The sequence below is a fragment of the Mastigoproctus giganteus genome, chromosome 10 (assembly GCF_048544385.1).
Source record: "Mastigoproctus giganteus isolate SK-2022 chromosome 10, ASM4854438v1, whole genome shotgun sequence".
Lineage (NCBI taxonomy): Eukaryota > Metazoa > Arthropoda > Arachnida > Uropygi > Thelyphonidae > Mastigoproctus > Mastigoproctus giganteus.
Window position 1 is genome coordinate 162131769 of NC_143584.1, and position 12303 is coordinate 162144071.

Here is a 12303-nt window from a genome sequence, read left to right on the forward strand (position 1 = left end):
TGAAAAAATGAACTAAAAATAAAAACTAAATCATTAAAGTATATATAAATTAATCAAATAAGTCATTGTTAAGTAATTTTGAATACAGTGATGTACTTAATAAATTAAATAAAATATAATTTAATAAAAGCAAGGGAAGAATGTGGAGGAGTAATCATTAATTGAAACTATTAAATTTTTAGGCAGTGCTGACCTTAAATTCCACATACCATTTGTCTGATACACATATACCTGCAGTTATGTAGCTTCATGTCTTTGGCATACTATGATGTTATCCTTGTAAATAAATGGGTACTGCAATTACTATACACTCTCCTGATCCCTATGATTGCCTTTGAGTATAAACAGAAAATGTATTTATTTATTTTTATGATTAGAAGCTAATGTGCCTTATAAATCTGAAAGCAAAACTAAAACAAAGGTTTTGGTTTCACTTTTGGTATCATTCATGCTACTATTACCAGTTCGTCCACTGTTTCATGATGGGAGGACCAGAATATGGCAAAAATAGCACTAGTCCATGGACCCATCCTGTCAGCTACCAACAATGCAAGCTGGCACTGGCAATGGTAGTGGCAGTGTAATGGTGTGAGAAGTGGTTTTGTGGTGCACACTGAGCTCCTTGATAACAGAGGAGCAAATGTTTGGATGTCACAGATTATTAGAAAATTGTTTACAACAAGATATCCCTCCGTGATTGCAGTGTTATACATATGCAAATGGGTTCTTTTAACACCATGTCACAAAACAAAAATTGTATATAAAACTGGTTCCAGGAACATGAGTGAATTTGGCCAACTGCAGTGTCCTCCAAAGTCACCAGATCTCAATCCATTGAGCACCAGTGGGATTCTTCATGATCCAATTTGGAAAAATTATGGGAATCAATTATAAGACCAATATTCCTGTGGCATGATTTCAGTCACCAAGTCCATACCATGACAAATTCAAGCTGTTCTAAGGGCTGGGGAACTACTTGCTGGTGGCATCAGTAGTGAATGTGTCAAATTAACCTTATTTTTTTTTACAACTCATAAAAATTATATAGGATCATAATAAAATACACACAATTTACATTTTAAATAGTTAACACCTTTACCTTTTTCAGACTTTCCACTTTTTGAATCAGCTTTCTTAACTTCCTGTAAGGGAATAACTGCATATTAATATCCTTTAAATTAATTTTCCAATATATAATGTTAATCTTAAATGGACCCATCACGGAGTACAATAATATACAATAACATCATGCTCACATAGGAGATAAAATATATATTTAACCACTTAGCAGTTAATTTTCCCCCCTCAAGAAAATGTAAAAAATTATTAAGTTTTTAGTCCAGTTTCCAAACTTGTGCACCTGTGCCCCTCCACACTAATAAAATTTACGTTCGGCGCAGTGGTTTTCAACTGGTTTGCCATAAAACTGCTCTGAGTGTGCTGCAAAGTAAATTAAAAAAATTAAAGGACAAATTTTAAAATTTGTAAGAAAAATAATAAAAATGTAATCCTATGCACTATAACCTGTTTGTCAGGAGTTATTGCCAGCCAGGTATAAGAGAGAAGTTATTATATGGAAATGGAATTTGTATTCTGTGTATGGTCCCAACATGAGTCTGGGAAATTTCTGCTGGAATGACCCCTTGGTGGCACGGTCATGATTTACTTATCACCACCTTCTAGCTGTAATCTTGCTTTTCCATAATGCCTTAGCATTTCTAACCTCAAGAGACTAGAATCAGAGGGAAACTGATTATGACAGGAATTCCATTAAGAGAGTGGTGCCCATGATCAGAACACCTGAACTAAATCTATGCAGCCCAATGCTGCCTCTATATAATTATTACATTGTAATGTTGTTATGTGGTTTTTTTTAGGAGCATTAGCAACTAAGGCCATACTGCTCTGGGATATGCGGTGGTCATTCCCTGACCTTTCCGCATACTCCGTATTTGGTGGTGACGGGCTCGAACCCCAGTCTAATCAAGAAGCGTGTGCTATGCACTGCTGCTCCTTCTCACCTGGCTACGGAGGCGCCTATTACATTGTAATACCTTTCTCTATGGTGCCATCTGTCTGAGCACAAGCACTATCTAGCATCTTATGCCCACTGGCCAGTTCACTCAAGAAAAAAAAAAATTCTCAGACAGTTTTGCAGGAATATAATCAGTGTTGAATACATTTGTATAATTAATATAATTAGTATCATTTGTATAATTAAAGAATTTTAGCAGGCTATTTTTTATTGTTTAATTTAATCGTAACTTTTTTATGCTTAAGTAGCTACCCTAAAAGTAAAACAGAAAATTTTCATCAGAAGATGGGAAAGAGAATTCTGCTTCAAGGATTATACTGGGAATCCCACGAGTAATAAAAGCCAGCTTGATTTGAGCAGGAACATGCAACCAAAGAGGTGCAAAGTTATCCAAAAGTACATGGACAGCTATTTAAGTTTCAGATTTTTATGTGAAGAGGACTGTCCTCTACCTCTGTGTATTTTTTGTGGTGAAAAACTTTCCATTGTCATGGTTCCTAGAAAATTGAGACTAACCATATGAATCTTATGAATAAAGATGAGTTATTTCAAAAGATTACTTGAACAACAAAAAAACTATGCCATGTAAGAGATCAAAGTAAGGGTTATCCCTAACAGACATGTGATCTTGTCTAGAAATGAGTGTCATTGAAGATAAGCATAAGAGCAGTAGATTCCTTTTTGTGAGATATAAGACAGGATTAAGTTTTAGAAGAATTGAAATTGACAAAGTTATTGCTGCCCCAATGGAGAATTTACTGGAGATCAATATTTAAGGAACAGGTTATGAATATTTGAAAAGATGAAGCTGTTTGTGCAGGGCAAGGTTTCTCAAATAAGGTGGAATACAATGTGCCATCATCAGCAAAAGTATGGGTAGGATTTCCAGTTAGTGAAAGGTCATTAATACAAAAGGGAAAAAAAAAGAGCGGAAGAAAGAATTGAATCTTTTTGCCATCACCAGCAGCGAGCGGTCAAAAAAGAAAAATGGATACCCAATTGCAAAAATCGATTGGCAATCCATAAGATGGAAGCTTGCTTAGAAGACCTTTATACCAAATACAATAAAAAGCCTCAGAAATGTCAATAGCACCTGCCTGAGTTTCACCAAACTTTTCCACTGAATTTGTCCACAGTTGGGTAACATATGCCAATATATCAACGATGGATCAACAATTACAGAATCCATATTGGCAATCATTAATCAGATGGAAAGTTTTGATATAGTTAGGAGTTGGCAGTTTATGGATTTCTCCATTACTTTGGAAAGAGTAGATGTTAAGTGCAATGGAATGATAATTGTATGGGAGGGATCTGTTATCCTTTATAACCGTTTGGATGTGGGTAAATTTTCAAGCAGAAGGAAAAACACCAGTAAAACAAGAAAGTGTGAAAAGGCAACATACAGCAGTGACAAGATAAGGAGCACATGTTTTGAAAACTGGAGAAATGCCATCAGGAGCTGGAGCTTTCTTTACATAAAGATTGTTAAAAAATTTTCAGACATCCTTTTGATGGAAGGCCAGAGGAGGCACTGAGTGGAGTATCGTGGGAATTGTAGGAGATAGTTTAACAGATTGGCAATACAGGAGTTAGAAAAAGAAGTAGGATGTTAGTAAGTTGTACTTATCTTTAGCTGAGCAGGCAATATAACATTAGCATTAGCAAGGGCACATGATGCAAGAAAGCAAGCTTATATAGCATCAGCCAAAAAAAAAACCCCCATCATGTTTTAATAGAGGTGAGTGTGCAGATGGGAAAAACTTGCAGCCAGTAGCTTTGGCAAGAGACCAGAATGACTGACTACTGTTTGGACAAGAAGCAAGTTTCTTGCTATTAGCCTGTTCAAAATCTAGTTCACACTGATTAACATAACTGCTTTAAAATTGATGCGTGCTTTAGCACAGACAGAAAATAAACTTGGAGATTTGGATGTGAGAAAATTGCAATATGCAACATTCTCATTTCGAAAAGCTTTACCACATGTATTGGAATAAGACCAAGATTTTGGGGCAGAGTGTGGAAAAAGGATATCATCACTACATGAATAATTTCATTGACATGGTCTGAGCAAACACTGACATCACAAGATTTAAAGGAGTAATGCAACTAAGGAAAAGAACAGAAATCTCATAGCTCATCCAATTTTGCATTCTTGTAATGTCAAACAACACTAGGCTGATAACAGCCAGAGGAGAAAGACTCCATTGAAGCAGAGACCACCGAGCTGTGATCCAAGGTGAGTCATGAGGTGTTTTGGGGAAAAGATCAAGAATGTTTGTTGTGTTCTTTGGATTTCTGGTATTCTGGAAAGTAAAACGACTGCTGCAAGGTCATTAGTTATTGTAAAAGGTCTCAATATCTTGCCTAGCTGGGTTCATGTGACCAGAAAACTGAAGCCAGCTGGAGTTGTTAGCATTAAAATTTCCAAGGAAAATTACTTCACTGTTAGAAAAGCTGGACTGGAGAAAGTAGTTTCAGAGAAAGGAAGTCAAAGAATTTCAAGTTATTAGGAGTTGGGAGAACAATAAAGCAACAGATGAATTTGAGAAAATGGGGCAGAGATATTAGGTCAGAGAAGAACAGAAAAGAGTAGGTTCCATATTACTAGGTCTTTGACAGGGAATATCAGATCAAGACATATTGCATGGAGTATGTTGTGAGTGGGTTACTTGAAAGAAGATCGTTACTACTCAAGACATGTGCAAATATATATGTAGGTACATGCATGCAAGCAAGATATGAAATGAAAAACAGATGCTTAGTAAAATACTTATATGTTGAGAAATAAATAAATAAAATAAATGACAATCTACTGTGAACTAAATATATATACAGTAATCCCTTGCTTTTTGTGGCCTCTCACTTCAAGGAAGCTCGGCCACATAAATAGACTCTTATGTATTTCCTTTTGTTATCCATAGACTTCCATGGGCCATAGAAATCCCAGTAAATATGCTTCAGGATAACAGTCTACTGTACTTCAGTCCAAATCAAAACACTGAAATGAAATGCATGTACAAGAAAGGCAAGCAGTTAAAACATGAATTCAATATTTATAAACTAATCTTGATGTGATCCAAGTAGGTTTTAAAACTGCTAGCTGGTCAGTAATATTAGTATTGGCAAAGCAAATTCATATAGTAGCAGTAAGAGAGGAGAATAAAAAAAAAACTTTTACTCAATCACGAAACAGAAGTTTATTCCAATAATCACACTCTGAATTTATGTGCGCATATTGTCTGTGGAAAAATAATGATGGCATCAGCATTAAGTTTACTTAACCTTTTTAAAGCCTTAAACACTTCTCTCCATGCAGATGCCTCATTTACAGAAACCTATCCTTTCTTCATTAGAACACCCTTCTGTGTCTCCCAAATAATCTTGTTGCTCTTCTCTAAACCATTTCCAACAGAGCTAAATCGTTTCTGTCCAAAATGAGGTGTCCAAACCTGTATGTGGTACCACTGTAAGTAAGGAACATCACCAGGAGAAACCTATAAGCTGTCCTTGCATCCTGTTTGCACCGCTTAAATTTCATGTCAGGCTGTACAATTATTTGTCCTTTTTTTTTTTCATCTTCAGTTTGGTACTACCTATACAGGTGACCCCCACCTAACGCTGATAATTCGTTCTGGAAAAACAGCGCTAAGTGAATCTGTGCTAAGCAAGCCCTGCATTTCCATAAGGTAACATATGTATTTGTGAGTTGCGGTCGGTGCCATAGGATATTTCCTAATCAATAATAAATGGTAGTGAAAAGATGCACAAATGTCAGTCAAAATATTAAATATTCAAATATGTGTACATATAAAACGTATATGATTATGTGGTAACTACTTACTTATCAAAATTAAACTTAAAATTTGAATTAAAATGATGAATTTAATTGATCTAAATTGATTTTAATTGATTTAATTTAATTGATGAATTTAATCATGGAAAATGTGTCGATTTTGGGTTGAACTTTGGCCCTCTTCCAAATAAACTAAAAGGGGTATTGATTTTAAATTTCCCCCAGTGTTACCACCCAACAATAAAGTCAACCAATCCTTTGTCACTTTGAAACCTGGCATGTTTTTTTCTTCTTTCAATATGAAACTTCTTTTAGGCATTCGTTTCCACAAAAGTCCTGCTTCATCTATGTTAAAAACTTGTTGAGAAGTATAACATATAATACCTCTCTTCAATAATTTTAACAAGTTTTTTTTTGAAAGTTTCGGCTCCTTGATCTGCACTTGCAGCTTCTCCCTGGATTTTAAATCTATTCAACCAGCCCTTACCAGTTTTAAATGGTTCCACATTTTTATTTTTAGGTGCCAATATTGGCCAATCTCTTTCTCTCGCTCTCTCTCTCTCTCTCTCTTTTTTTTTTTTTTTTAATAATATTTAACTTAACTGAATTCTGCATTGGATATTATCTTCAATAAAATTAGTTAAAGTCTTTCCATTTCAATCCTAATAGCCGGCCTAGCCCTAGTTGCTTGCAGTGGAACAGCTATCTTTCCCCCTGCTAAAATTAATTCTTTATTTTTTTATAATTGTTATTACAGTTAAACTTGCAAGTCCTAAATTATGGCACACATCGCTTGTCGTTGACTGGAATCGATTCGCTTCAAAACAACTAATTTAATTTTCAAATTCAGTCTTTTTCTTACATTTATAGTCTTCATACTGCGCGCAGACGTTGTTGCTTTTTCATTCTTATCGGTCATTATTGGCTCTTGGAAAATGTAACTGCGTTGGTTGCATTAATTACGATACAATGTTCAAGTAAACTGTCCGTTACGCACAATGTTTAATACTGTACTGAGTGATGACTAGACTTCGGATAAATGCATATAGCGCAAATATTACAAGCAATATACTTGATCATTTTTTAAAATGTTGTTCTCGGAACTACATAACAAGTCACTGTACTGCAATTAATTTAATGTGCGAGAAAATTTCTCAAGTCGGCGTGGGAAACGTTTTAATGCTGTTTTGCTATTCATTTTCAAGCTATCGACTCCATCAAATGAAACGATTTCAATATGCAAAAAGGCAATCTGTAAAAGAGTGTTATAGTCAGATACAGGTTATAATATAAGAACAGTGTTATAGTGAATCAGTGTAAAGTGAACCGCGTCATAACGGGGGGGGGGGGTCTGCTGTACTGTATATTATTCTAGGATTTCTGATATCCAAAATGCAGTATCTTGAATTAAAAATGCCACTTTTCAGCCATTCTGCCTAGTTTATCTACATTTCATTGATGTAATACATGCTGAGTATCAACTACCACCCTACCCATCTATGTATTATCAGAAAACATATATATAAAATGGAGTTAATTTAAATTCTATTCAGTGCAAAATGAAAAACAAACAAAAATGGTCACCTATCAGACATATTAATTCTCCTCTTGAATCCTTATATTCCTTTTGTCCTTAGGGTTTGGACTTTCCTTAGTCTTGCCTATGCAAGCTGAAGTCTGCCTCCACACACCACAGTTCATATTAAAGTAGAGGATCCATGGAAGATGCTAGAAGGCCACTTTCAGATGACCCTAGCTTCCTAGTAGTTAGTTAGTTGCACAACATAACTCACACATCATTACACTCATTTCAAAAGAAACACAATATAGGAGTTGAAGGAACCGTCCAGTGCTGCTTTCATAGAAAAACAATGCCTTAGGATCTGCATTGACAACTTTCACAGAAGATTTCTACACATACAATGAAGATAGTTCTATGAATCAAGGATTTCCTGTTGCATGTGTGCTAGGTGCAGAGAGAAGAAAGAAATTAAATGGAAAATTAACATTTCGATGAATAAACTAATATCAGTGGAATTAAACTCAGTTTTAAATTCTAAAACTCAGTCTTGTCTTATATCTCGCAAAAAGGATTCTTCTGCTCCTATGCTTATCTTTGGTGACACTCTGATTTCTAGGCAAGATGATAATCTATTTTGGGGATTACCTGACTTTTAACCTCTCTTGGCACAAGCACATTACAAATATTGCTTCTTCTGTATCTAAAAAAACTTGGTTTTCTCTTTTGCTATCGGCATTACTTTTCTTCCAAACAGCTGTTCACACTCTGTACAAATCACAAATCTGCCCTATCACGAATATGGTTCCCACATCTGGGGTGGTGCCCCCAAAACCTCTCTCAGGCTTCTAGATTCTATTCAGAAGAGGGCAGTTAGGTTAATTAATGACTCCTCTCTAACAGTCTTTCCACTCGCTGTCTCATACATGTACTGTTTCTGCTGCATGCCTTTTCTACAGATACTTCCATGGGCACTGTTCTGAACTGGCTTCTATAATTCCTGCTCTCTCTTTCAAAACAGTTGAAACATGTGCCGCCACCAGCCAACATCCATTTACTGTTCAACTTCAAACTCACAGAACCAACTTTTCATCTTCCTCATTTATTCATTCAACTGAGTTTTCTGCAACAACCTTCCTTCATACGTATTTCCTGAAAATTACAGACTACAGAAATTCAAGTCTAATGTCAACAAATATCTTCTTTCATCTTCTCAACCTCCAACCCAAGCATGGTACTAAAGTACTATAGGTTGTTATACCTCTCGTGTTTGGGGTTTTCATAAAAAAAAAAAAAAAAAACTAGGGGACTCAAGTACTCAACTACCCCTCCTCAATGCCTACCCTCATGATCTGGGAATCACCATGAGCAGAACACAGTGGTTCTAAAGGAGGTAGTAGCTATTTTCATTATTATTAGTGACTTAATTCAGAGAAAGTAAATACAGTAAACAGAAATACCGCGAATACTGAGTTATGGCTCCCATAGTAATAAAGGGGTTCCGTTCCAAAGTATGAAATATATAAGAAAAACTAGTCTAAAATTTTGTCTATGTACATATTATATGTATCTTCATAATATGACTATGTACATAGACAGTACATAGTGAAATGCAAGCATAAGGCATTGAAATGAAAATAAGAAACAATTTAATATTAAATGTAATATTTATTAGAAATTTCACACAAATCTTTCAATCCAGCACCTTTGCTATAGCTAAAAAACTTATCCCGCCAGTGCTATCACCAGTTTCGCTAAAGTGTTGATAAAGGTGTTTTGCCTTTTCACGAATGATGAGTGAACTTAATGGAATTTTATTTTGAGTTCGGTCTTCTATCCACAGATTTAAAGCCTTTTCCATTTTTTCTAATTTAACATCACAAGTTACAGAGCAAATTTTCGAAGCAATTAGCGTGTTTTCACGGACACTACGGCAGATTTTTTCTTCCGATTTCTTGATTGATCATACCGTTGACTTATTCATTTTATAATGTTTTGCAACTGACGAGACACTTTCAACATTAGAAATTTTGTCTAATAACTAAAGTTTACTCACTAATGTCATCACCTTTGATCTTTTCACAATTCCCTTGTTATTCGTAGCCATATTTTTGTAGGGGTTAGAAAAGAGCTTGTCCACAATAAAGTCACTTTCTTCCATTAACACACTCGAAAAAGTCTGTTTTCACTAACACACTGCAAAACGGTAGATTTTTCACTTTTGTAAGCATATAAATTAAAAGCAAACAACGAAACCTTCCATGACAAGTGCATAGCACATACTGAACAAGGATTAGCGAGAAACATCCACGCTCGCGATTTTGTCACCCCTCTCCCCCCACCCGCTGAGCACTGTTTTGACTGGGAAAGATGACTTTAGCCACGCCCATGTTTTTTTATGGCGAAAAATGTTTGTGGCATTTTAAAATTCACATTTTTTTTGGTTTTATTTTATATTAAATCAGTGACTGCGAATAACGGGGATTTACTGTATTTCATGCAAAAAGGGTAGATGAAAGGGAATAATGATAAAAGCTAGTATTTTAATTTTGTAGATTATTATCTTTTATGGAAACAAAAGGTGATATTGTTGTGCATGTTAGTATTAATATTACTAGTGGAAAATGATACAAGAAAGTGTGGTTATACAGCATCGGCAAAAAAAAAAAAAACATCTCTTCCCAATCCCCTCCAAGTTTGTCTAGTAATACACCCTGGGTATCATCTATCACCATTCAAGCTATCAACTTCCACAACCACAGGTGGAAGTTTGTTCCAGCAATCAACTACCTGCTGGCTAAAGGCAAACCTCCACATATCTATTCTGCAACCATCCTTCCTCAATTTGAATTTACGGTCACCTTGCAGGTACCTGGTAGTCTCCATACACTGAAATTAGCAGAACTGAAGCCTTCCTTGGTAAGAGGATCCCTCTGTTTCCCTCACAAGTCTTGCTGCCTTATACAATGGAATTTAAAAAAAAAAACTTTTTTTTTTTTTTTTCAATTGGGTATCCAGTTCTCTCTCCAACTGCTCACTGCAAGTGATAGTATGTGGCTCTGTCTTCTAATTCCTCTGCTAATGTTGGTGTTCCCCAAGGTTCAGTTCTTTATTTTACTCTTTTTCTCTTGTACATTAATGGCCTTCTTCCACTGACAGTTTTTCTGCACAAACAGCTTCATCTTCTTGAACATCCACAACTGGCAATTCTTTAAATGCTGATCTCTAGGTAATTTATCAATGGGGCTAGAAAAAAAAAACCTAGTTAACTTCACTCCTTCAAAAACTCAGTCATGTCTTATTTCTTGCAAAAAAAGGTCTACTGCTCTCATGCTCATCTTTGATGACACTCAGATTTCTAGTCTCACTCTCTCTTGGCACAAATATTGTTTTTTTTTTTTAAATAAAAAAATGGGTTTTCTTTTTCACTAACAGTGATTACTTCTCTTCTAAACTGCTCACTTTGTACAGTCTTAAATCCACCCTACCATGAAATATTGTTCCCACATCTTAAAACCTCTTTCAAGCTTCTGGATTCCATTCCAAAAAGATGGCAATTAGGTTGATTAATAATCCACATCCCCAACTCACAGATGTTCAGTTTTTTGCTGTATGCCTTTTCTATAAATACTCCCATGGACACTGTTCTTCTGAATTATTATCCATAATTCTCCCACTCTCTTCCAAACCAGCCCAAGCTTATGCTGCAAATAGTCAGCATCAATTTAGTGTCTAACCAAACTCAGAGAACCAACCTATCTTCTTCCTCATTCATCTCATCCCTTCCATTTCTGTTTTTTTAACAAGTATTTCTTAAAAATCAATCAACAGAAATTCAAGTCAAATTAATCACCTACCAAATTCAATTTATTTATTATTATTATTTTTTTTTTTTATTGGAAATCTACAAATGTGAAAGCTATTTGAACCTATAGTACAGCCACTCCCTGACTTATGTAAGTTGGAATTTCCCTAAATGCTTATGCAGCACTCACAACTACGCGTACTGAATTTGATTGAAGCAAAAAAGAAATGTTCGACGAAAATGGAAATAGAATTATTTATTCAATTTTTTTTTTATCTCATGCGCAGGAAAAATTACAAAAATTTCAAAATTATAAAATTACAAAAAGAGAGAGGTATAATGTCAGCAAGTTTTACCTTTCAAGCATCGTTGCCAGAATTAACTCTCCAGCTGATTAACATGCTACTGTGGAAGTTGAGGGATATGGAGATTTAGAAGGGGTTTTTTCCAACACAGTACAAAATTTCTCTGCAACTGCAGAATTGGCACTGGTGACTTCACTGCATAGTTTAATGTTTTGGAAACTAGCGCGATGCTTGAACCTATTAAACCATCTGTTGCTCGCCATGAACTTGGCTTGGGATTCACCATACTCATCCTTAATATCTTCATAAATACTTCTTGCTTTTGCTTGAATGGCCATTAGACTCAAGGGGCACTTGCTTCTGAATCTGATTTTCCATCCATATTATTAATAGCTTTTCCATCTTTGATATAGCACCTGAACGCTGTTTTGTGATCACTGTTTTCTTAAATGCGTTGATCCTTTAACATGTTCTTTTACACGTGCACTGTTCCTTAAAATAGTATTCACTGTTGAAGCAGCGAGACCTAATTCCGTGTAATAGATGACAAACGTTGTCCTGCTTCGTACTTCTTAATTAATCATCTTCATTTCTAAATCAATTTTTTTTCCCTTTTCTTAGCACTGCCACTTTCCGTTCGTCCTTTGCGTCACCATTGTGAGAAGTAAATAGGAATGAAGAGAAGATTCTGCAAATTTATTTATGTTTTTTTTTATATGATTAAAGATTTCAGTGAAGGGGAACTCATTTCACCATAATACCATAAAGTAAAGTAAAGTGTATTCGTGTCTAATGGCACCAGGAGTTTCCCTCACCTCTGCGTTGCTTTCATTGTGGGTGTAA

General features: G+C 35.4%; 1 protein-coding gene across 1 annotated transcript in view; it reads right to left on the reverse strand.

Annotated features, from left to right (window-relative positions):
* The window catches only part of LOC150079435 (uncharacterized), a 171794-nt gene that overhangs the window by 134121 nt on the left and 25370 nt on the right, over positions 1 to 12303 (reverse strand). Inside the window, exon 3 of the mRNA XM_090382327.1 lies at positions 1100 to 1142. Coding sequence (XP_090238453.1) covers positions 1100 to 1142 — 43 coding nt within the window. The remainder of the gene's footprint in view (positions 1 to 1099; positions 1143 to 12303) is intronic.